At 34.8% G+C, this 26176-nt stretch overlaps 1 protein-coding gene across 3 annotated transcripts; it reads left to right on the forward strand.

Annotated features, from left to right (window-relative positions):
• The first annotated feature begins 59 nt into the window (after positions 1-59).
• LOC136037965 (probable malonyl-CoA-acyl carrier protein transacylase, mitochondrial) lies at positions 60-21576 on the forward strand. 3 transcript variants are annotated; one of them, XM_065720853.1, is made up of 2 exons: positions 60-134; positions 20322-21576. In XM_065720853.1, the coding sequence occupies exon 2, from the start codon at positions 20322-20324 to the stop codon at positions 21540-21542; it is 1221 nt and encodes a 406-aa protein (XP_065576925.1). In that variant the 5' UTR covers positions 60-134; the 3' UTR covers positions 21543-21576. The 3 variants fall into 3 exon arrangements, with proteins under 3 accessions (XP_065576925.1, XP_065576926.1, XP_065576924.1); XM_065720854.1 differs by having other exon boundaries at positions 77-138; XM_065720852.1 differs by lacking the exon at positions 60-134 and adding an exon at positions 151-222.
• The last annotated feature ends 4600 nt before the right edge of the window (positions 21577-26176 follow it).

Consider the following 26176-nt stretch of genomic DNA (forward strand, 5'->3'; position numbering starts at 1 on the left):
TTTGGGGGTTATAAAGTGCCAGCCCACGGACAAGTAATCCTGAGCGTTTGAGGGGATAATCCGACTAGCCTCTGACGTCATATGTGTCTCAAATAGAGTACCGGCAAAATATCCAAATTGTTTGAAAGAAGCCAGTAGGTATTAGTTTTATGTCCCATACCAATCACTTTCTCCCTCCTCCAAGACACTAAAGGATAAATTTTAGAGATAGAAATGATGAGGGTATTTTTTTTATTTTCAATCAGCTTTCTGTATGAAAAATAAACAGACAAGTATATAGCCTAGGCCTACATGGTCTCATTACTGCATTAGAGAGAGGGTGAACTCACTGATTGATGAATTTTTATGCTGTTTCTAATTAAAATAATTATTACGCTTTCATATGCACCTCCACCCCCTCAGTGGTCTCATGTAATAGGCCTACTAATTAATAGGCTATGCTGCTGATGCAGAGCTGGACCTATGTTTTTTATAAGGGGGTGAATGTGGATTTGGCATGTTTGTGGATGTTTAGCATGGTATTCAAATATATTTCTTGGGGGAAAATAATTGTAAAAGCCTTAATTTTTGAAAAAAGGATTCAGGTCAGTGATGTCATATTTATGAATATGTTTGAAAAACATACATGTATCACATTTGCCTCAGTAGTGGTTGCATCATTTTCAGCGTCTGATGCAGACAAAATTATACAAGAAACAAATGGTTAACATGAAAAATCATAGGCTATGATTAGTATCATATTTATGATTACATTTTAAGAGAGCACATTTTATCATCCCTCCCCCCAAGAGTGAATATATTGTTTTTATATCTATGATGAGTGCAATATTACAAAAGAAATGTAGCTAAGTATGATATACCAAGTCAAATTATTCTATTCACAAAAGGCATTTTGAGTAGTTTCATAATGCCCAGATTAAGTAGAGCAAGTAAAGAGAGGAATGATAATGCCTAGAACACAAATGAAGAACCTAGACCATCAAACATGACAAGACAAATCTGGGCAGCTAAGATAAAGGGTGTTGAAAAAAAAAAGTCAAAAGTAATTACCTAAAAACCTTAAATTGCATTGTCCAGAAAAATAAGGATTAAATCCTGTAGAATCACTGGTTAATGATGCTGATGGCTAGACATCTCAACAGCATCCCACTCAGTTTGCCATGGCTTTAGTGACCATTCTCCATCAATTGCTCTCTTAAAGGCAGCAGTACTGGGGTAGTGACCACTTCTTTAGTGAGCAAATTCCACAAACTGACTATTGTGTTAGTGAAGAAGTTATTGCATAGTCTAATGGCAGCTCTCTTCTGCTATGGTTTCCAACTATGCCCCCTAGTTCAGGCAGATTAGTCAAGTAGACATGGCTATTTAATGGAGAGTGAGAATTCAGGAGCTCATGCATCATAATAATATCACCCCTCTTATTTCTGTAAACAAGAGTGGGGAGTTTCAGTTTCTTCAGACAAGATGAGTACTTTAAGTATTTTTATCTGTCAATTGCTTTTGCAGCCTGTATCTGAACTGATCCTGACTTCTATTGGTCAGCTTTATTGAGGGGGCTAGCAAAACACATGCCAAACTCAAAATGAGGCATGACCAATGCCTTATATAATTTAGTCATCACCCTAGGTGACCAGGGTTTGGATTGCTTTGGCTACAGATGTCTGTGTGTGCAAAGCGAATTTTAATTCTTTATCAACTATGACCCCCAAGCCTCTCTCCACTTCAGACAAGATGATAGTCTGTCTTGATCTGTCCATCCCTAACATATGATAAGAGTATTTCTCATTTTCCATTCCAAAGTGGATTGTTCAACACCTATTAACATTGAATTCAAACCTCCACAAAGTTCCCCACTGGGAAGTTACCTATAGGTTATTCTGCATAGATCCTCTCTTATCAAGTGTATCATCAGATCCAATGAGTTTAGAGTCATCAGCATAAAGACTTATTTTATTTTTGACTGTGGTTGATGCATCATTAATATAAATGTTAAAAATTGTTGGTCCCAAGATGGTTTGCTAGGGCACTCCACTTCTTCTGAAAAGAATGACTATCCCATTTTTTCCAAATATTTTCACCCTTTGCTTTTTCCTGGAAAGAAACTGAAGCACCCACTCTTTGATTTCATCTTGTATTCCATTTGCAAATAACTTGGTCCTTAGTCAATGGTGACATACTTTATTTAAGGCTTTCACAAAATCCAATAGAACCAAGTTGACAGGGATTGCTTAATCTAGATGCTCAGCAATTTAATCATATGTGTCAATCAAATTAATCTCAACCAAGCATCCATGTTGAAAGCCATGCTGACTATCACTGAGCAGCTCATTGATGATCAGGTGTCTGACAATGTTAGTGTTTGGGATTCCTTCTAAGATTTTACTAGCTACAGGTCAATAATTGGAAATGCTGTTACAGCTACCCCTTTGTGTACAGGTGTAATGTTAGCATTCTGCCAGTCCTGAAGAATCTGCTTAGCATCAAGAGACTTTGGTGCCCACTATTGCCAAAAATTACAGAAGTTTCTATAGAAGTCTTTTCAACAAAAATGGATTTGCAGTTTTTTTTTTAGGATTTTAAGATACTTTTGGTGTGTAAATTCCACTTTTCCCATTCCTTAACACTTTTCAACAAAACTAAAAAAAACTCAAATACTATTCTCAAATTTGGAAAACTTATTTGGTATTTTCCAGGAAGTAAATGCCTAAAATTGTTAGGTGTTTACTTCTGGATTTGTTAAGATTAAGTAGCTTCAGCCAACTCTCCACATCAGAGGCCACAGTTATCTTTTGCATAGGTTCCTCAATAGAATATTCTAGTGCTTCTGGTAAGGGGGCATTGCCTGGAGGCATGAACACTGACTTAAATTGACTGTTCAACTCAGCTGCTATATCTTTCAGGGTGCCATTCACAAGTAGTTCTGTAACTGAGTGTCTCCCTGGTTTCCAAGCTGAAGCACACTTTCAAAATCTCTTATGATTAGACTTTGATTCAAATGCCAATCTCTCTTCATATTCTGTCCTAAGTTTTCTCATGAGATACCTAACTTTATTTCTGGTTTGTTTAAATTTCCCATAGTTCTCATGGGAGGAGTCACTTTTGTGTTTGCTCCAATACTTCATCTCTTTTCACACAGATAGCTTGACGTCACAAGTGATAAATGGCAGGGTTTTGGGTTTTCTTTTTCAGGAAATTATTGTATGTTTTTCTGTTGATTTAACTAAAACCCTTTTCATTTCAAGCCAAGCCTCCATGTTCTTAACATCAATGAATGATCAGTCCTGGTGTGCCAACTTTGGTCTCAACTGGTTGTGATTTATGTACACATGCTCAATCCAATTATTCTTTTGTGGGCACAGCCTAATCCTACTAGTAATTGCAACATGGTCACTTGCTCCAAATGGTGGATCCTAATCAATATTAATGAGGATCTTGTGGTTATTAATAAACAAAAGGTCTAGTAGGTTGGGATCTGCCCATTTCTATACCTTGTTGGGAAATTGATTGCTTGGTATAGCAAATGTTCATGAAGACACTCTAGAAGTGGGTCATTTGGGTTTTCAACCCCATCTGTGAGAGCAAACCCATCAATCCACTGTAATTCTGGTAAATTAAAATCTCCAACAATAAGAACATTTTTACAATATTGCTTCATCACATTATAAATAGAACATACAATTGCTAGAAGAGAACTTGTCTGACAAGTGGAGCTGGGACTTCTATAAAAACAGCCTATGACTACAGGGAGACTTTGCTGCAGAATCATTATCCATGTTTGCCTAACCCAAGGTTCATAATCTGAATTTACTGTAAGAGCTCTCACCTAGAGTGGAAATCTGACATACACTGCTATCACTCTACCATTTGGCTTTGACAGATTGGTGAGTAGTTTAAACCCAGGTACTTGAATTTGTATATCAGTAAGAGTAAATGCAGTATGTTTTGGTTTCAACTCAGTGAAGGCACTTATTTCATCACCAACTTAATTTTCGTTTATCTTTGTAGTAAAACAATTTACATTGCTATATAGTACCATAAGTCTCTCACTAATAATACTGTCATCATTTGATCCAAAATCACATGATTTAAAAGAAATGGGATTGTAATTTCAGTTATCTGATCTAGCACTAACATATGATTCAGTTTCTGTATCTTTTGTAGAGCCAACTTCACTAGTACTATCACAAATGGAAACACTACTTATAGAGCTATTTAAAAGTTTTAAGGGGTACCACATACATCTATGATTCCATGACATTCTCCTGTAATGGTGACTGACCTGTTGCAAGGGTTTGGAAGTTTTTTGACACAATCTTATTTGCTCTGATTATTATGTCCACTTCCCCATTCAATCTTCTCTGATGTATTTCTTCATACAATATTTGTCTTTTTTCATGCTCATGCTTTGACACATCATTTCTAAATTGAATGGAACACTTTTTTTCAAAAGATTTCTGAAGGATTAACACTTTATTTTGAAATTAGCCACTGAGAAGATAATTGGGATAGGAGTCAGAAAATAAATTGAAGAATGAAGAAACGTGTGGTTTGAAGAAAATTGGCAGCAAGAATTAAAACAGGTCAAAGCAAAAGTGAAGATCAAAGAAATAAGTGGTTACAATACATGCAACAACAAGGAATAGAACAAATTAGAAATCAAAGTGAAGAACAAAGAAATATGCATCTAAAAGATATGCAACAGCAAGAACAAAGAAATTTGTGGTTAGAATATAAGTTGCAGCAAGGATTACAAGCAACACTAAGAAAGCATATATGACTGGCCACAAAAACAATCTCAATAAGTCAGGACTTTAAGGAAGAATTTGTTTTTTTTCCCTGGGTGGTTGTAACAAACCTGTGGTGATGTTATGAAATCAAGAAGAGGCTCACATTTCCAGTTAGGTGACAAAGAACAGTGAGAATCCATATATAGAAGCCTGCCATCTGCTGAGTGCCAGGCCCTGGTGGCAAAGCTGCCAGGCTCCTGGTACTATATATATATATATATATATATATATATATATATATATATATATATATATATATATATATATATATATATATATATATATATATTTATATATATATGCCTATAATAAATGAGCCTTCCTCTCTCAAATATGACCAAAGGCCGACCTTGTTAAATGATTGTACATTAGGCTAGGTTAATAGAATGTACACTTTGATATTAATGAGGTATATAATTTCACATTACTATTAGTCTGTAATATACAACTCAACAATATAATCAGAAATGCATTTGTTTTCTGTTTTACAAATTCATTTTGCTTCTTAGGATTGAAGAAGGATACAAAGACTATGTGGAACACTGTATTTTGATTTTTTTTTTTTTTTGCTTTGAAGTAAAGCTTTTCTTTTGGTAAAACTAAAGTAAGAGCTTTAGTATCCAGGCCTGGATGGATCTAAAGTCGAGACAATAACCTGCTTTTGTCCTCCTTAAGAAATTTGAAGGTATTTAAAATTATTTTACTGGCTGCTAATTTGATACACAGGAAATCTGATAAAGTAATATGGATAACAAGATAGTACATTTGATGGGCACCAACAAAACAGCCTACTTCTAAAAACTTTTTCTTTTATATTGTATTTTTGTGTAAAAACTGTTTTGCTAGGAAAACATTAGTCAATAATTTAGATGAAAGAAATTAGGAAATAATTGTTTGTTAATGTATTGTCTCAACCGCCCCCTCCCCCATAAGAGACAAAAAGATAAGCTTAGAACAATGAAACATATATGTGTCCTACAAAGTATCTGAGGTTGCTTTAACCAAGAATGATTAAGGAAAAAAACTTCCTAGGGTGGCCTTCCCTCAAGAGAGTCACGCTATTTTGAAGAAGGAGGCTTGCAACTAACTCCTCACTATTTTTGAAAAATACATTTCTTCTTTGTCTTCATATGAGTTAATACTATAGTGCCTTTTGTAAAGAGCCAGGCTTAAATGTTTTATTAGATATATAATTTTTTATTTGCAACAATTACATACATAAATATGACAAACCGGTTCATATTCCTGGTGGCAAACTTTAGCACTGACAATGTTACATACACTACGAAAAGTTACGTACTTTAGCTCTGACAAAATAAAAATTAATCAAGCCAAAGTAAATACAAGCCTACAGCATCAACATAAATATAAAAGTAAAAAAAAAAAAAAAAAAAAAAAAAATTCCCTGCAACACAATAAACACAAATCATCTAGTCATTTGTTATTTATTTAAATATTTGAAAACCCATCATAACTTACATATAAATCCGTCATACCTTTAATCCTCGCACCCAATAATTTTGACAAATTTCAACTTTGCGATTATGTTTTGCAATTTTTTGATAAATAGTAAGTTCATTATTTCAGAAAAAAATGTTTTCTTTGCTGCGTTGTTAATTTTTTTATAATAATTTTAAAAACTCTTGCTTATTGCTACATTCTCGTACTGATACTGTAATTGAGTTCTAAATTTTTGACCCAGCATGACGGATGCTGAAACCCGCTATTGACATAGGACAAAATTCACACAAAAAATCTTAACAATGAGTGGTTAAATAATTATGAAATCGGGAATTAGTTGATAAAATACTAGAGAAATTTGAAGGTAAACTATTGTATAAATAATCTTGACAAATATTAGAAATAGAAATTGCATGAAGTTGATCCAAAGAATATATTCCTTAATTCCCATATAAGTGTCTAACTGAAGATCCATGCTCAACATTAAAAAGAATTCTAATTGCTTTATTCTAGAGTATTTGGAGAGATTTAAATATCGATGGAAAAGTAGAAGCCCTAACAGAAATACAATAACGAAAATATGGGTGGACAAAAGAATAATAAATTGATTTTAGAATATTTTTAGGGGAAAAACAAAACAAAAACGTGATAGAATACCAATATTTGGGAAAATTTTTAACAATAGGGTTTTCACATGTTTATGAAACAACAAATTTTCATCTAAAATAGCACCAAGGTATTTCAACTGATCAACCCTTTTTAATTCAAGACCATTTAATAAAAGAGAAAATCCATATGAAATGACCAATCCAGTTCATGAAGACAACATATATTGGCATTTTTTCTCATTAAGAGCTAGTAAATTTCTTGAGACCAAAAAGATACACCTTGTAATATGCATTCAAGGTTATTGAAAAGAACTGCCAAGTCCTGGTGAGTGGAAAAAATTACTACATCATCAGCAAACATAATAATTTTACAAAGAGGCAAAATATCCAGTAAATCATTTATAAAAAGAAGAAATAAAACAGGCCCAAGGACAGAGCCTTGAGGTACTCTGTAATTAATCTTGAAAGTATCTGAACAAAGGTCACGGGATTTATCAATACGTTCTAGTCGTCTCCCAGAAAGATAAGATGCACAAAAATTAACAGTTTGTGTTGAAAATCCATAATACTTAAGTTTCATAAGAAGCAAAGAATTATTTACAGTGTCAAATGCTTTAGCGACATCAAGGAAAATTGACAAAGCATGTTGATCACCATCTAATGAGTCATTTATATTCAATAAAAATTCATGAAATGCCAGTTCAGTTGACTTTCCCTTTATAAATCCATATTGAGAAGTGAGTAATATAATTATTATTATTATTTTTCCCCAGAGGCGCTTCACATGGAAGGGATGATAGGCATAAGCTTTAGAAGTAACTCACGTGATTGGAAGTCAGAAGTTCTTCTAAACAGTCAAAAGTGATCAGAGGACAAATTGCCCCCATCCTACCAACCGTTTTTCCCCAAATGCATCCACTTGAAATTTTGAGCTATCCATTTTGTTAAAATGGTTCAAAAGTCAAATAACTAAACATTTAAGATTTGACTCAAGTGTGGTTTGAGGGTAACCAGTCCCCCTCCCCATGCCCTTTTTCCCCCAAATGTATTTCGTCAATGTTTTGAGATAGCCATTTTGTTCAAAGGTCAAGTAAATCCTCCACATCTCCTGGGGAAGGGCTGTAAGTTGTACAAGCTACCCATGGTTAACATAAAATGCTTCTTATTAGAGGCAGCACACTAACATTGCTTATAGTAAAGAGCCATAAGAATTCAATGTATTGCTATTATTATTATTATTTGCAGAGGCACTTCGTATGGAAGGGGTGATGGTATAACTTTGGAGGGTCTTATTAAATTGGAAGTTGTAAGTTCTAGTCTCTTTTTTAAGAGTCAAAGTGATCAGAGGGTGCCGCCTCCCCAAAATTATCTGATTAAAATTTTAAGATAGTCATTTTGTACAAAGTAGTGAAAAGGTCAAATTATCATGCCTACAGGGATAATGAGCCCCCCATGAATTAGAATAAAAATGGCTAATTTTTTATAATTACAAGATTGACTACAGAGAAGCAAAATCTTGAATTGCTGAATTGTCAGCAATAAGTATCACTATATATCAAATATTCAGTTTAGTTCTGATAGTTCTTTCCAAGGACTGTTCAAGACACATAAGTTTTCAGTAAATACAAGTGATGCAATAGGCTTTAGACTTTTATGGTTAAGGAAGGGGACAGTAGCCAAACTCCTGTTTGAAATCATTTTTGTTTGTTTTAAGTTTGATTTAATACTCAATTCAATTTTTGCTTATTTCATGATTTATTTATTCATTTTGATTACTACTTTTTTTTGTATGTTTGCTGATTATTTATTTAATTTCTGCTTGTTTTGGGTCTCATTTATTCTGTAATATAATTTATGGTCATTATGAATTTGAATTATTACACATATTTTGGTTAGATAGATAGATTTGGTTAGATACAAGATAGATTTGGTTAGATACAAGATAGATATTTGGTATATTTATTATGGTTTTAATTTCAATACAGCTAATTTGGCAGGAAAAAAAAATCAAAAAGTTCCCATCAAAGATTATGAAAACCAGTTTTTCTTGTGAATTATCCACATTCTTGTGAATTAGTGCCCCTACTTGGAACCAATCCAAATAATTGCCAGGATTAAGATCCTGGGGTACCTGAACTTTAAAGCTCCTATCCTAACTTTAGAAGCCTGAGGGTTGCAAGACTAGCAAACAGCTGCACTGATTTTACATCCCAAACAGTACCAACCTGGGTGCCAAAAACCCAATTTTATTGCAACCCTTTTCTTTCAGCAAATCTGATTTTTTTTTCTTCCGAAGTTCAAGAAAATCCAAAGAGATGAAGTCCAATGTTTCCTGCAAAATATCTGTGGTTGTTTTAACCAAGAATGACTGCCAAAAAATGATTACCAGGGGCCCTTTCTTTATAATAAGTATACCACTTAGAAGAAGGGGGCTTGGAACTGCTCACCCTATTCGAAAAATCCATTTCTTCTTTATCTTAAGTTAGCAGAAAAAATGAAAAAGTTCCCATTAAAGATTTTGAAAATTATATGTATGTGTCTTCATTAAAAAAATAAATCTTGTCTCCCTCTTTCCTATATTCTTGCAAATTGGTGTTCCTACTTGGAACCAAATTAACAAATTAAAAAATTGCACCAGAACTTTGAAGTTGCTTTTCCAACTTTAGAAGAATTTGAGTTCCAAAACTGGTAAACTGCTGCACTGATTTTATATCCTGAATAATTCCAACTTGGTTGTCAAAGACCCAATTTTAGGGGCAACCGCTTTATTTCAGCAAATCTGATTTCTTTGTTTTTATCTTCAAAATTCTAAAAAATTTAGTACACAAGTAAACTCCCAGGGGTTGTCAAAACAGGTACCATACATGCTTATATTTGTACTACCATCATAGCTTATGTTCCAAGTTTTACCGTATCACCATTTAACCTTAAATATATTATCTCAATATAATGTAAAAGTTTCAAAGGGAGGTTGAGCCTCACCATAAATGGTAGAACAAGAATTCTAAGGCATCTTAAGTAGCTAATACACGAATTACAACAAACAGATCCTGCCATGTCTTAATTTATGTAGCATTGTCATTGCCTTTCTCTTCCTTATTATTCTTTTCTTTATTATTTTCCTCCTTACTGTCCCAGACAATTAGAAAAGATCTCGCTTATATTAGTATTATTTGTCATTATTTGCCATTATTTGTTAATTCAGACAAGCCACTAAACCAATTAAGAGAAATTTTTAGCCGTTAAATAACTTTTATTTCTCTCTTTCACTGCCATTAAAGGGTTTAAGTGTGAAATGCAAATCAAAGAAAAATATCATTAGGCAAGTGTGCTGAAATCTTTTCCATGGAGGGCTGGTTCGTTGGAACCCCAAAAAATAGAAAAAACTAATGAGGAACATGGAGAAACTCACAGTGGCACCAGTTGGGACTTATATTCTAGAAAATATTGTTGTTATTAAGAAAAAACACCCCCACCCCTAGATTTTTTTTGTACCATCAAAAAAAATTACTATAGTTTCGTGAATAAATACCCAATAGGGAAACTCCTTAAATTATTAACATGGCAGGGGAATCTAACTACTTGGGAAGCAAACATCCATTGAAGCTTTGCCCCTGTCTGTTACATTGCTGTGTCATTCCAATTCAAAAATAAACCCTTAAAGCAAAAGAGGTGGGATAGGACAGAGGCTACTAAAAACTTGTATTTGTTCTTGACAAAATACTCCAGCGTTACAATTTAGATAGTCTCAAACATTAAATTTGTTCTTTTTTAAGAAGTTTGTTTTTATAATTTTACTCTTTAGCTTGTTTTGTTGCTCCTTTTAGCATGCTGCCCAGGGTGCCTGCCCCTTCTCCCCCTAGATCTAGCTCTGCCTTTTTCTTTTTTTTTCTTGCATCTGCTGCTGCTTTCTTTTCTTTGTGAACAGATTCCTTGAGTTGTCAAAACCCATAGAGTATCTGAATAAATAAAAACAAATAGTTTTTTCAACTGAAAGTCAGGAGCAACATTAAAGCTTAATATAAGCAAAAATCATTCCATATATTAGGAAGGCTTTCCCTTCCTCAATCTTCACACTTTATGCTAAAGCCCGACTTTTTGGCACAATTCTCTAAGAAAGACTGCTCAAAGACAAAGAAGTTGAATTTAAATGAGAACTCTTTTCAACAAACTTTTAGACTGTAAAGAGCAAGGAATAAAGAAGAGGCAGCCCACTCGTATACAGAACATTTTTCTTATTTAAAGTTTTAATATTGCTCCTGACTTTCAGTTGAAATTTTTCTTTAATTTAATTTTTGATAATTAATTCAATTGTGCTTGCCAAAGACGCTATAGTCAGCACAGGTGCAAAGTTTTTCGGTAAAGATTTGATCCTTTCTGGTCATATGGTACTCGATGATTTAGTTCGTGAGTTGGATGTACAGTTGGTCAAAGACAGGCGAGCTCAAACAACTTCCAATGTATTCATGTCTGATATTTATGAACTATTTAAAGTGGTCTCAAATATTCCCAACTTTAAGACACTTTTTACTATTTGGAAAATCAGCAAAGTGCCTAAGATCCCTCATGATGTCTTGACCACAATGACCGTGAGGGTGAATGAATGCACTGATAAGATCGAGGATTTAATTGTGTAGTGCAAAGAATCTCTACTGGAGTCACCTGCCTGGCCTAAGTTAGTGCACACTAAGCCTGAGATTCCAGTTTTCATAAGCAACTTACCAACCGAATGTCTTGAATCCTGTAGAAAGCAAAAATATTATTTTGAACGTAACGGAGCCTCCTGGCATGTCCGTAAAATCGTTCAAAGGAAAGGTGGTCTCATTACCTATGTCGACTCGGACGAATCAGTGAAATGTTTGAGTGAATCTGTTAACAAGGTTCCTGGTGCAAAAGCTGTTTACCGAGTTCAAACATTCCTAGCAGTTGCAAAAATTTTTCCTACTGGCACTTCAAAGGATGATATTATCGTTGTTTACCCAAGTATCATGGATATCATGGTAGACACATCTACCTGTCTTTTAAGGATTCTATATCTTGTAACCATGCCTTGAAAAATGGGATTTTTGTAGACTACACTTATTTCAATATCATTCCTTATGTTTCCCTCTCGCGACGATGTTTCAACTGTCAGTCCTTCAACCAAATCGCCAAAGACTGTACTATCAACCTAAATGCCCCAAATGTGCTGGTGAGAGTCATCAGGCCCTAACGCGACTGTGAAATGCGCGCTATGCCCTGATGGCAGAAACACTCACCCAAGCTATACTATTAACTGTCCGGCAGTTAAAGATGCACTAAAGAACGTTGATCCTCAAAAGAGAGTAACAGTCTCTTCATGAACAGTATCATGGACTTTTGTTTTAACATTTAGGTGCATAATGCTAGAAAATTGGATTATATTTCTGAAGTGCAACAAATATGATGTTGTGTGCCTCCAAGAGCACCTTCTAACGTCAGAACATTACGGCTCGGTTCTGGTCGATACCGAGAAAGAACTTTTTATCCGTGAAGCGACATGTTTTTATTCCCGGGGTAGGCCCTCAGAAAGAACTGCCATTATCGCTAGTAAAGCTTCGGGTTTTCAAAAATTTGAGTTCTACGAATGCTGTATCGCCGTTGAGATTCCAAACGCTAACGGATTTGTTATGGTAAATCATTACCTCCTCACCAATATGAACACGGTGGCTTCTGAAAAACGATACTCCCAGGCTTGTACGAAACTATCGCGACTTCTGAACAAACTTAGGGATCGGTGTATAGTCGTATGTGGTGACTTACAATGCGATATCTCTGGCTTTGTCTCTAGGAAATTCGCAGAAATACTTATATTCAGTATACCAGATGATCTAGCCGTCAGTCTTAAAAATGTCTCACATACTTATATTCATAATTCCGGAAGAGTCACTAACATTGATCATGTACTAGCCAATCACAATCCTACAGATCCACGATGATCCTGAGCATAACATTAGTGACCACCTTGGTTTGCGATTTAAAGTAACCGAGTAACTTAATAGTAACCGAAACTTTAAAATTACATCAAAAGAATCACATTTTAATGCTGATTTTAAATATGTAAGTTTCATCAAGTTTAGTCTTATCCATCAAAAGTCAAATTTGAGAAAATTTGTCTTATTTTAGAAAATTGGGGAAAACACCCCCTAAAAGTCACAGAATCTTAACGAAGATCACACCATCAGATTTAGCGTATCAAAGAACCCTATTGTAGAAGTTTCAAGCTCCTACCTACAAAAATGTGGAATTTTGCATTTTTTTTGCCAGAAGGCAATCACAGATGCGTGTTTATTTGTTTGTTTGTTTATTTTTTTGTTTGTTTATTTGTTTGTTAGTTTTTTTTCCCAAGGGGGATCGTATGGACCAAGCGGTCCTAAAATGTCGCGAGAGGGCTAATTCTAGCGAAAATTAAAAGCTCTAGTTCCCTTTTTAAGTGACCAAACAATTGGAGGGAACCTAGGCCCCCTCCCAGACTCTCTTTTTCCCAAAGTCACCAGATCTGAGATAGCCATTTTATTCAGCGTAGTCGAAAAATCTAATAACTATGTCTTTGGGGATGACTTACTCCCCCACAGTCCCCATGGGAGGGGCTGCAAGTTACAAACTTTGACCAGTGTTTACATAAAGTCATAGTTATTGGGAAGTGTAGGCTACAGACGTTTTCAGAGGGATGTTTTTGGTTGGCTGAGAGGGTTGAGGGGAGGGTGTTACGTGGGAGGATCTTTCCATGGAGGTTTTTGTCATGAGGGAAGAGAATTTCCATGAACGGGGTGCAGGATTTTCTAGCATCATTTAAAAAAACAAATAAAAAATAAATATGAAAAAAGTTTTTTTTCAACTGAGAGTAAGGAGCAGCGTTAAGACTTAAAACGAACAGAAATTATTCCGCATATGAAGAGTCCACCTCCTCCTAATACCTCTCGCTTTACGCTAAAATATTTTTAGTAATTTCAACTATTTATTCTACGGCCTTTGTGATCCATGGGTCTTTCTTAAGGAATTGGGACAATATCTAAGCTTTACTGTAAAGAGCGAGGTATTGACGAGGGGGAGAACCGCCTCATATACGTCATAAAAACATGCGAATATATACATTCATTGCGTAAGTAAATTTGTAAGCTACTTATATTTCTTACTAATAAAAATGTTTGTAAAAAATTAAAAGTTCTAGTTTCCTTTTTAAGTAACCAAAAAACCGGAGGGTGACTAGGCCTCCTCCCCCACTACTTTTTTCTCAAAATCATCCGATCAAAACTATGAGAAAGCTAATTAGCCAAAAAAAATAATATGCAAATTTCGTTTCAATTATTTATGTGCGGGGGGCCAAAATCAAAACATTCATTAATTCAAAAACGTTCAGAAATTAAGTAAAAAAGCAAGTTTTTTTTAACTGAAAGTAAGGATCGACATTGAAACTTAAAACGAACAGAAATTACTCCGTATATGAAAAGGGCTGTTCTCTCCTCAACGCCCTGCTCTTTTCGCTAAAGTTTTTTACTGTTTTAAAAATTAAAGTTGAGAGAAGGAGTCAAACTCTAGTGTTAAGAGCGGGGCGTTTATGAGGGAATTGCCTCTTTCATATAGGGAGTAATTTCTGTTCGCTTTAAGTTTTAATGTCGCCCATTACTTTCAGTTAAAAAAACTTACCAGATTAAAACTTAAAAATACCTACGTTTAAATTTGGCTGAAGGAATATTTTTAGTCGGCCTGGTATTCCACTACATCAGACAAGAATTTTTGACACTTGGAACATAGTTTAGTCAGTATAATATTGGCTACTATTTTCATTTGATTTTCAAACAGTTCGTGGTAACGAACTGCAGTAAGGAGTGACCCAGCTCAATAGTTACCGATACTCTAAAAAATAGAATTTTGATACCAATAGTTGCATAAAAAAAATCGTATTTTAATGCTGATTTTAAATATACGTTACGAGCCTGAAAAAATCTGCCTCATTTTAGAAAATAGGGAGAAATATTCCCTAAAAGTCATACAGTCTTAACAAAAATCACACCATCAGATTCAGCGTATCAGAGAACCTTATTGTAGAAGTTTCAATCTCCTATCTACAAAAATGTGGAATTTCGCATTTTTTACCAGAAGACAAATCATAGATGCGTGTTTATTTGTTTGTTTTTTTTGTTTTTGTTTTTTCCCTAGGGGTAATCGTATCTACAGTGGTCCTAGAATGTCGCGAGAGGGCTCGTACTAACGGAAATTAAAAGTTATAGTGCCCTTTTTAATTGACCCATAAAATTAGAGGGCACCTAGGCCCCCTCCCACGCTCATTCTTTCCCCAAAGTCACCTGATCAAAATTGTGAGTTATCCATTTTATTCATCAAAGTCGAAAAACTTAAAACGATGTCTTTGGGGACGACTTACTCTCCTGCGGTCCTCGTGGGAGGTGTCGCAAGTTACAAACTTTGACCTGTGTTTACATATATTAATGGTTACTGGGTGGTGTACAGACGTTTTCAGGGGGGTTTTTTGGTTTGGGGGGAGAGTTGAGGTGGGGGGGGGGACTAAGTGGGAGGATCTTCCATGGAAAAACTTCTCATGGAAGAAGAGACTTTCAATGAAGTGGGCGCATGATTTATTTAACATTATTTAAAAAAAAACAGTGAAAAAATAAATATGAAAAGTTTTTTTCTACTGAAAGTGAGGAGCAGCATTAAAAATTAAAACGGGCAGAAATTATTACACATATGAGGGGTTTACCTCCTCTTAATACCTCGATCCTTACGCTAAAGTTTTTTTGGTGATTTCAACTATTTATTTATTATTTTGTTACATTATTTTTAACTATTTTGTTCCATTTGTTTATGTTCGGAAAGCCAAGATCAAAACATGTATTAATTAACAAACGTCCAGAAATTTAATAAAAAAAACAAGATTTTTTAAATGAAAGTAAGGAGCGACATTAAAACTTAAAACGAACAGAAATTACTCCGTATATGAAAGGGGATTTTCCTCTTCAACGCCCCGCTCTTTGCGCTAATTTTTTTTTTCTATTTTAAAAGGTAGAGTAAAGAGAAAGAGTCAAACTTTGGCGTAAAGAGCGGGGCGTTAAAGAGGAAAAGCCCCTTTCATATACGGAGTAATTTCTGTTCGTTTTAAGTTTTAATGTCGCTCCATACTTTCATTTAAATTTTTTTTTTTTTTTATTTAATATCAAGAAAAAGGCTTTTTTTTACATTATACAATAAAACACTATCACCAAAAAGTTATCAAAGAAAAATTTGATTTTGTTATGTGCATATAATTTGTATTATATAGAGATAATATTTGGTTTTAACCGCTTGGTTTTGGTCGAATCATATTGATTTGTGTATGTAAATTTTTGTTAAAGCTAAATAAATATATCAATATCAAAAATATGAATATAGGTTTTGGCACAGCATTGCTTCGGGAAAAAGAGCTCATTTAGTGTATTTGCCTTTCAAAATAAAGCATATTTATTCGAATTGAACTGATATCTCCTAAATATGAAGGAAGGTTGTGCCCTATCGGGTCTCATACTGCAAGACTCATCTTGTATTCATATACATAAGATCTGGGACCGCCCTTCCAAATTCCCACAGCCCTCCTTAATAATAGCTGATGCGCCATTATGCGTCACCGAACATAATTTTATGAAAAATTATGTAAATCAACGTAGTTAAATCATGCACTAACATAAATGTCTATATTAACCTTTTATCTGCTGTAGACTACGTGACTTTGGGAACGAATGTGCTATTGTGTGGCATTGCTTTTTCTGCAAATGAAAAGCCCAATATTTTTTTTTGATACTTTTAAATAATTTGCCTATCTCAGAATTTTCAGTCGGTAGCCAATTGGCCCTTTTTAGGACAGAATCATAGTTTGGTACTACACAATAACAGATAATATCACTTTCTCGTGGCACAATATTTTTGACTGCTTAAAAAGAGAGCTGAGACTGTTTATTTGATTTTGAATCATCCTTTAGCCATCTAGGACCACCGATTCGGTACGATCATTTCCGGGGAAAAAAACACAAAACAAATATATAAACACGCATCCATGATCTTTCTTCTGGAAGAATTGCGAAATTCCACATTTTTGCTGGTAGGAGCTCGAAACCTCTTGACTAGGGTCCTCTAATATACTGAATCAAATGGAGTGATTTTTGTGATTTTCGTCAAAAAAAAACGTGCCTTTTGAGTGTATTTTGCCCTTTTTCTAAAATCAGGCAAACTTTCTCAGGCTCCTAGCTTCTGATGCCTTGCTTTAAGCTTAATGAAGTTTGTATATTTGAAATCAGCACAAAAAATTAATTCTTTTGATGTATTTATTTATAAATTTTTTTTTTTGGTTTTGGTTACTGTAAGCCCGAGTTGCGTGCTTACAGTTTGTTACCACGAACTGTTTGGTCCTGTAGGGTAAAGGCACTGATGATTCGACAGTTTCTGTAAAAAAAACCCCACTTTTTCTACTATGGAAGGCCTAACTTAAAGACTTTTGGCTTGAAAAGGATTCCAGTATGTAGGAAAAACATGTAGGAATCTTACTGTTTGATTAGAAGTTTGAAGTTTCATCAGAAAAGAATATAAAACTCCAATTTTCTGAAGATTTTCACCTACGAATTCGTCAGAACAAGAAAGTTATCTGTTTTCGACGTTAGTTGGAACTCAATTCAACTCGTGTCAAAATACTTGGAGAATGCTTGTGGGGAGATCCTTGTAAATTCGGCATGCCTATTTTCTTTGCTTTTTTCGTTTGTTTCTCTTCAACTACGTTTAATATGTAAACGCGTATAACACTATTCAGATATTGGAAAAAACTGAAAGAATTGCCTCAGGTATAGGAACGAAATTGGATAATCATATGGGGTATAATCATTTGACCTGGGTCATATGCCTTTTTTCTTTTTTTCAGATTTTCGCATATATGCCACAAGAATAGTATCTCTAAACACTATCTGGAATGGCCCACTTTCCCCCAGCTTTAATGGTCCAGCAAAGATTCCTTTGTTGTTCACAGTGAAAATACTGTGATCGTTTGGCCATTTCAAAGTTAATATACCATTTTAATCCCCTTTAAAAGTTTTAGTTTTGACTATCCTTTGTCTGAAAAGTCTGGAATCTTTGAAATGCGTCCTACTGAACTTTATTAGAAATATGTGACACCGGGGAGTCTGACGTGTTTTACTAGCATTTTGTGTGGGATAGAGTCTATAAAAACGGGAGTGGATTTCAAGAATTTTAAGATGTTTATTGTTATTATAATTTCACTTAGTGGAATTTACGTTTGTATGTAAATTCTTAGTCTCGTCCTAAGCATGGGTAGGATTTTGATGGGGCCACTTTTGATATTTCTATGACATGCTTCGACGATAAGCAGGTAATCACCTCCTGAGGAAATCTTTTACCAATTTCATTAATCACTACTAGATATGAAAGTGGTTCTAACAAGATTCCTTAAGGAATTCTACACCAAGTAGGGAGGGGATCAGAGAGAAATTGTTTGTATTTTACAACTTGAGATCTATTTGAAAGAAAACATATGTAAGATTTACTAATAGAGGGTCTACTTCAAATTTATACAGTTATAAATGAATTAGAGTGTTGTGATCAACCAAGTCAAATGCTTAAAAAAATGAACATAGTATGAGGCCAAGCAGCAGTTCCTCAGATGATGGAAATATCTAGCATCAAATCAGTAAAACTACAAATTAAAAATAACAAACGTGTAAAGCATTTTTAATGTTTTTTTCATGTGAAATACTATTACAAATAACAATCACCAAAATATTCCATCTATTGAAAGAAAACATAAACAAAATTTACTAAGAGAGAGTCTACTTCAAAGCTATTCAGTCATAAATGAATTAGTGTGTTGTGAGCAACCAATTTAAATGCTTAAAAATATGTACATGGTATGAGGTCAAGCGGCAGTTCCTCAGGTTACATAAAATTCTAGCATCTAGTATCAAATCAGTAAAACTACGATTTAATAAAATACCTTTTTTTTTGTTTTTTATTTCATGAGAAATATTATTAGAAATAATAATTATTAAAAATTTCTCGTTTAAAAAGTACCCTTAAATTCGACAACTGTTTTCGTCAGAGGACCCTTGAATTTTGATATCAATTGTTTCTTTTGTGTTTTGCATGTTCAGTGAAGTTTCGACAGAGTCACCTATATTTCGACAGGGCCTGTTACTGTCTGTCGAAAATTTCGACAAAGTTACTGCAAGATGTTCTCAAAAGAAATGAACCTCATGATAGAAGCCAATATCTACGTTTGAATTTGGCTGAAGGAACATTTTTAATCGGCCTAGTATTCAGCTGCATCAGACAAGAATTTTCGACCCTTGGAACATAGTTTCGTCAATATAATATTAGCTGCTACTTTCATTTGATTTTGCTAAGAAAAAGCTAATGTGGTTAAATTTTAAAAGATCAGATGTATTTTGATGCACTGGTGCTCATCCCACATTTTTTTTTTACAAAAAAATAACCAAACAATGACAGTTTGAGCATTACATAGTTATAAAATAGTTGGGAGCTCATTTTGTGTCGAAAACAGGAACTGATTTTATTGAATATTCTTTTTTTTATCTAAATGTATCGGATATAGTGTCCACGTTTTGCATTGTCAAAACATAACGACGGCGTCAAGAAATGGTGTTCCAAGTCATGACTAAGCAGATTTATCCTGTTTTGAAGGAAAATCTTGACAGTGGTTTCGAAATTGCACTGTCGAATCATTGGTGCCTTTACCCTATTTTTTCTGCTAGGGAGAAAAAATATTCAGAACAGGTCTCAGTAAAGTGCAAATGGCTCTCTAATGCTTAGGAAATTTACAGAGATAGTAGCCCCGTGTCCATTTCTGGTAAAAAATCTGTTTGTTTTGAGATTCACTTGAACATTATTTTTAATTCATCTTTCTTTTTTATTTGAATTGATTTTCTATTTTTGTCATGTTCTTTTAGGATTTGGGTTAGTCATTCGTAATAATGTGTCTTCATTTTAATTTGACGCATTATATGACTTTCTTGTGCTTGTTTTAGGTTTTAATATTGCCTTCTACTTTTCTTCTAAAAACTTTTTTAAAACTGTCCTTTCAATTAACCTCGGGACATAAACCAAAGGACACTTGTTAACTTTTTGCAAGGATGTCAGTTTTTTTCTTGTCTATTTTCTTGTTTGAACTGCAAACACAGAATTATTTTTCTCATTTCATTGCCCAACTCCGTTTTTCTTTTCATCAAAAACTAAAATGAATAGAGCAATTTTGTTATTGAGTTAAGCTTATTTGTTGCATATAAATTCAATTTTTTTCTAACCTTTGACAAATACTTTTTTCCCTTTAAACAAAACGTGTTTATTATAAATGATACGGGTTTGGTTTAAACTCTGTTTGTGTGGAAGCTAATCGAAATACCTTGTTGTATTTGTTTGAAGTATTTTTTCTTTTCAGATGATGATATACGCCAGCTTTAGATTGATGTTACCACCTGGAGCATCAAGGTACTTTAGCCAGACATGTGTAAGGTGTTGTAAACCAAAGGACCCATTGAAAAACCTTAAAAAGTCTCAAATAAATAATTTGCTTGACGACAGTGCATCGTTTCATGAACTAAAGGAATCAAAGGAAAACGATTGTGCATCTAATCCTTATCCTAAAGAAGCAGTAAGAGTTGCTAAGAGAAGGGATCAAAGCAGCTATTCCTTTCGGCCTTCTGTTAATCCCAGTGAAACTAGTATATTTCTTTTTCCAGGACAAGGGACACAATTTGTTGGTATGGGAAAGAAGGTTCTTGACTTACCTCAAGTTAGAGAGTTATTTCTCGCTGCTAATGATATATTAAAATTTGATTTATTGAATATGTGCTTAGAAGGCCCTAAATCACAACTTGATAAAACTATGTACGCACAACCTGCCATATACGTGACTTCCCTTGCTGCAGTTGAAGCTGTGAGGGAAAATAATCCAAGGGCAGTTGAAGGTTGTGTTGCCACGGCTGGGTTTAGTCTTGGTGAAATTACTGCCCTTACATTTGCAGGTGCTTTTAGCTTTGAAACGGGATTGAAGCTTGTTCAGATCAGAGCTGAAGCAATGCAATATGCTTCAGATTTAACTCCAAGTGGGATGATGACTGTCTTCTTTGGTGCAGATGCAAAGTTAGGCTATGCTTTGAACCTTGCAAAGGAATGGTGTATTAGACAGGGGATTGAAGATCCAGAGTGTTGTGTTTCAAATTATTTATATCCAGGCTCAAAGATAATCGCCGGTAATGAAGAAGCCCTTCATTTCATTGAGAAGAATGCTTCAGATTTCAATATAAGAAAACTGAAACGGCTCACTGTATCTGGAGCTTTTCATACTAAGCTCATGCAGGATGCTGTATCACCATTTAGTGAAGCAATAAACAGAGCAGAGGTACAAAATCCTTTAGTGCCAGTTCATTCAAATGTTGATGGAAAGATGTATCGTGATGTGAAACACATAAAGAGACAGCTACCGAGACAAATCTTGACTTCTGTTAAATGGGAGCAAACGATGCATATTTTATATGAACGGCCAGTTGATATCCAATACCCTCAGACTTTTGAGTGTGGGCCAGGTCAATCCTTGAAAGCAATGCTTAATATGATCAATAAGCAAGCAGGGTACATGTGTAAGTCTATAACTGTATAGCTAAATTATTTCAGTAAATTTGGTTTTATTTGAATTATTGTTCATATAGATTTACTCTTTGAATTTAAAAATATGGAATTAAGGAGTTGGGTGGGGATCTGGAGGAAAGTTGTATCAGAGTGATTGTTTTTTTTTTTTTTGCTTCTAAAACCTCTTTTTCTTTCTTCATGACAGAAGTTCGATCTTATGCAGTCATGTCAGGAGTAGTCCACAAAACAGCCGCAGTCATAAGTTGTCGAAGTCTGAAGTACCCATAGTCGGAAGTATTCGCTATCACAAGTTGCTGCCGTCACAATTGCAAGTAGTCAAAGATGCAAGTGCTCAGAGTCACAATCTCAAGTAGTCATAGTCGAATCTGAAAGTACACAGTTACACATAGTTGCAATCGTAAGCAGTCACAGTAGCAGTAGAAATACAGACCCTTAAAGTTTAAAGTTAATGCCTATAGTATATCCTAACATATTGCAGATGCACCCTTTTGATAATTGGGGATGTGCATAGTGTCTTATGGTTGAATTTAGTATCTCAACGTTCTTTGAACATTCGTCAACATTCTTTGAAGTTTCACCTTCATACCTTTAGTATTTTTGGACACATCCAAATATTTCTCCCCCTTCCCAATAGTAAAGCCCGTTTTTGCATATTTACAACTGCATAATTTACAACCCTTTCCCTGAGGGCTGTAGGGAGCATGGCATTCCCGGGGGCTTAGCTATTAGACATTTTGACTATTTTCAACAAAGCGGTTATTTCAGGATTTAAATCAGTGTTGAGGGGGTTGGGGGTAAAAAGGATAAGGGGGCCTTTGCCCACTAAAGCACTCTACAGCATGTCCCTCAATGTGTCCTTAAATTGCCAGCTTAATACCCTCGGTTGTTCATGAGATTTTGCGGATGCGTCGTTTTGATAACCAGTATGCACTTAGTGTGTATTGGTTTTATCTTCAGCATTCCCGACAAGATTATATTAAATTAGTCGTAAATGTAAGTAGTCGTAGTCGCAAGTAGTTGCAGTTATAGTCACAGTCTCAAATTGTCGCAGTTACAGCGCAGTAGTAGTGGTGACCCTAAAAGTTTGAAGTTAATACCCGTAGCAGTTCCTACGACATTGCAGATAGGCCCATTTTATAGTCTAGATGCGTATATCGTTATTCGATTTAGTTCAGCATTGCCTTCAACATTCCCTGAAGTTTCTCCTTTATACCCTTAGCCTTTTTGACAAACCCAGGATCAAGCATTCCCTCTTTGTAGTAAAGTGGTGTTAGATATAGTAAAGTGGTCGTTTATCTTTGACGTTTATCTGGTATGGGGTATGGTTTTAAGGTGCCCCTGGTGGAAATAGATAAAGATACTTTTTCTTGTAAAATTGAAGCGAAATATTTCGAATTTTAAAAAGTGCAAAAATACGCTACGTTGTTGCAAAAAGTAAAATTTTGATTAATAAATTTTAGTGATTTCGTCAAAGTTGACACTGTTTATTAAAACAGTGTTTTTAAAAAGAAACAGTGATTAGTTAACGCTTTATTGCCTATACTTAATACCCCCGTTTTAAATTTCTTCTATGCATCTTTACCTCTTCGTTCCGTTTTTCTTGTTACACCCCTGAAAGAACTAGTACTAATATTTACTCTATCTTTTACGAATACACAAGGTGTATAATTATCCTCATTTCCTACTCTTCATTACTATCATAGTTACTGAGCGATGCCACAAAGTTAGGCGACACGCTAAATGGTTTGACCTATACTAATTGTCACAAAGAGTGCATGACCCCAAAAGATGGTTCAAGACTTTTTTCTTTTTTTTTACAATAAAAAGCTTAACTCCTCGCTATAGGGGCCAGAAGTGCAAAGGCAAAAAATTATGCAGAGAACATTAAATATCATATTTTTTATAGATGGTGAATAGCTTTTTATTTTATTTTTTATGGCGGGTTGGTTTTTATGACTTACTGTTTTTGTACCAATGTTTCTATGCAATTTTAATTACAATAGATTTATTAGAACTTTAAGCCTCACCGGATTTAGATTAAATTTGCGACCATTTTCACTACCTACGTACGAGACATAATTGTCCAGGTCCCATTTAAATTGCAGGTATTTCTTTGTTCGGAAGTTCATCGAACCAACCTATTATGCGCCCCCAACCCCCTAAAAAAATCCTGGAACCGCCCCTGGTATGATGATATTTTTTAGACTTATAGATGCTGTAGAGAAAGTTTTAAGAGAAGAACTGTGCTTTTTTAGGAAGGGTAAGGAATGCATTCACTAAATTTTCACTTTTGTGTTAATAATTTAAGGTTATAAAAAATTGTTTGATTCAGCTAATAGAAGAGCTTTAGCGAAAATCTTACCTTTGTACGGTATATCACCTAATCAAACAGTTCGTGGTAACGAACTATAGTAAGGAGCGACCCGGCTCCTTAGTTCTAGTGCTCTTTTTAAGTGACCAAAAAATTGGAGGGCACCAAGACCCCTCCCACGCTCATTTTTTCCCAAAGTCAACGGATCAAAATTTTGAGATAGCCATTTTGTTCCACATAGTCGAAAACTGTAGTAACTATCTCTTTAGAAATGACTTACTCCCCCAGAGTCCCCGAGGGAGGGGCTGCAAGTTACAAACTTTGGCCAGTGTTTACATACAGTAATGGTTATTGGGAAGTGTACAGACGTTTTCAGGTGGATTTTTTGGTTGGGGGGGGGTTTAAGAGGAGGGGGCTATATGGGAGGATATTTCCTTGGAGGAATATGTCATGGTGGAAGAGAAATTCAATGAAAAGGGCGCAGGATTATCTAGCAGTACTATAAGAAAAAGAAAAAATAAACATGACATTTTTTTTTCAATTAAAAGTAAGGAGTAGCATTGAAGGTTAAAGTGAATGGCGATTATTACGTATATGAGGGGCTCTTCTCCTCCTAAATACCTCGCTCTTTATGCTAAAGTATTTTTAGTAATTTCAACTATTTATTCTACGGCCTTTCTGGTTCAGGGGTCATTCTTAAAGAATTGGGATAAAACTTAAGATTTATTGCAAAGAGCGAGGTATTAACGAGGGGACTAACCCCCTCACATACATAATAAAAATGTAAGAATATAGAAGTTTGTTACGTAAGTTAATTCTTAAGTTACGTATATTTTTTACTAATAAAAAACGTTCGTTAAAAATTATAAGTTCTAGTTGCCTTTTTAAGTAGCCAAAAAATTGGAGGGCAAATAGGCCTCGTTCCCCACCCTTATTTCTCAAAATCGTCTGATCAAAACTAAGAGAAAGCCGTTGAGCCAAAAAAAAAAGAATTAATATGCAAATTTCATTTAAATAATTTATGTGCGGCGAGCCAAAATCAAACATGCATTAATTCAAAAACGTTCAGAAATTAAATAAAAAAACTAGCTTTTTTAACGGAAAGTAAGCAGCGACATTAAAACTCAAAACGAACAAAAATTACTCCGTGTACGAAAGGGGCGGTTCCCTTTTCAACGCCCCGCTCTTTACGCTAAAGTTTTTTACTGTTTAACAAAGTAGAATTTAGAGAAATACTTTCCTTTAAAAAAACTAGTTTTTTTATTTTATTCATTAAAGCGACTAGTGCTATGTACTAGAATACCACTGCTGTGGCTAAGGTAGGAAATGAAGTTACTCCCTGGTTTTGTATTAAATCAGGAGTTAAGCGTTGTTGGGTTCTAGTCCCATTTACATGGATCATTTTGATGGACTTTGTCTTTGTTTTAGAACTTACAGCATAACTTACTTTTTTCTTCTTCTTTTTTATAAAATGCGTATATAAACAAGGTCAAAAGGTCGTCCTAATCGTGTGGTTTGCGCGCTGGTTTTGGAATCTTTAGTTCGAAGGGTGAGGGTTCGATTCCTGGTGTAACTAGTTACTTGGTTTGGGACGGGGGTCATCGACTGGATTCTGTAAGCCCAGCCAGAGTTGACCTAGCAATAAAAGGCTACCTGGAGAAATCTGGGGAAGGTAAGCAGGAAGGATGTGCGAAAGCTCAGGATGGCCGGACCCCAACCCCCCATTTTACTTCTTGGCTGAAGATCTTTGAAACGGAGATCAGCACTGCCGGTTTGGCCTTCAAGTGCCACATCCTTCATCAAACGATGTCAAAACTGTTTTTATTTTGCAAAATATTTTCAATGGCCCAGAAATTAAATCCGTGAACTTATGGAAATGAATAGAAGAAAATATAAGAAAGGATATATCCCTCAATAGAAACATGGGGATATACACGCTTAACAGCTTATGTATTACGAAAAAAATGATGTGAAATAGGAGAAATGTTTTCAGCTATTGAGAGAATATTAATGAAAAAAAAGTAAATATTTCATTATGATAATTATGATGGTGATCTGGCTTTGAACGGCAGTACCATATGGCCTGATTGTACTGTTCAATGAACCACTAGGAGCATTTATGTATATTAATGCTTTTTTATATATTTTTTTGTCAGCCTTGGAAGAATCGTTTGATGTGTATGTTTTCGCAAAACTTCTGTATTTTATCGACGAAGACCAAACTGCCTTTCCATAACAAACAAACATGAAGCAGAAACAATAGGGAAATTCTTTTCAAGACAGTGAAAATCAAATCAGTGGATATTTTAATTAAAAATGATCTAATAAAACAT

Source organism: Artemia franciscana, chromosome 17 (genome assembly GCF_032884065.1).
Source record: "Artemia franciscana chromosome 17, ASM3288406v1, whole genome shotgun sequence".
Classification (NCBI taxonomy): Eukaryota; Metazoa; Arthropoda; class Branchiopoda; order Anostraca; family Artemiidae; genus Artemia; species Artemia franciscana.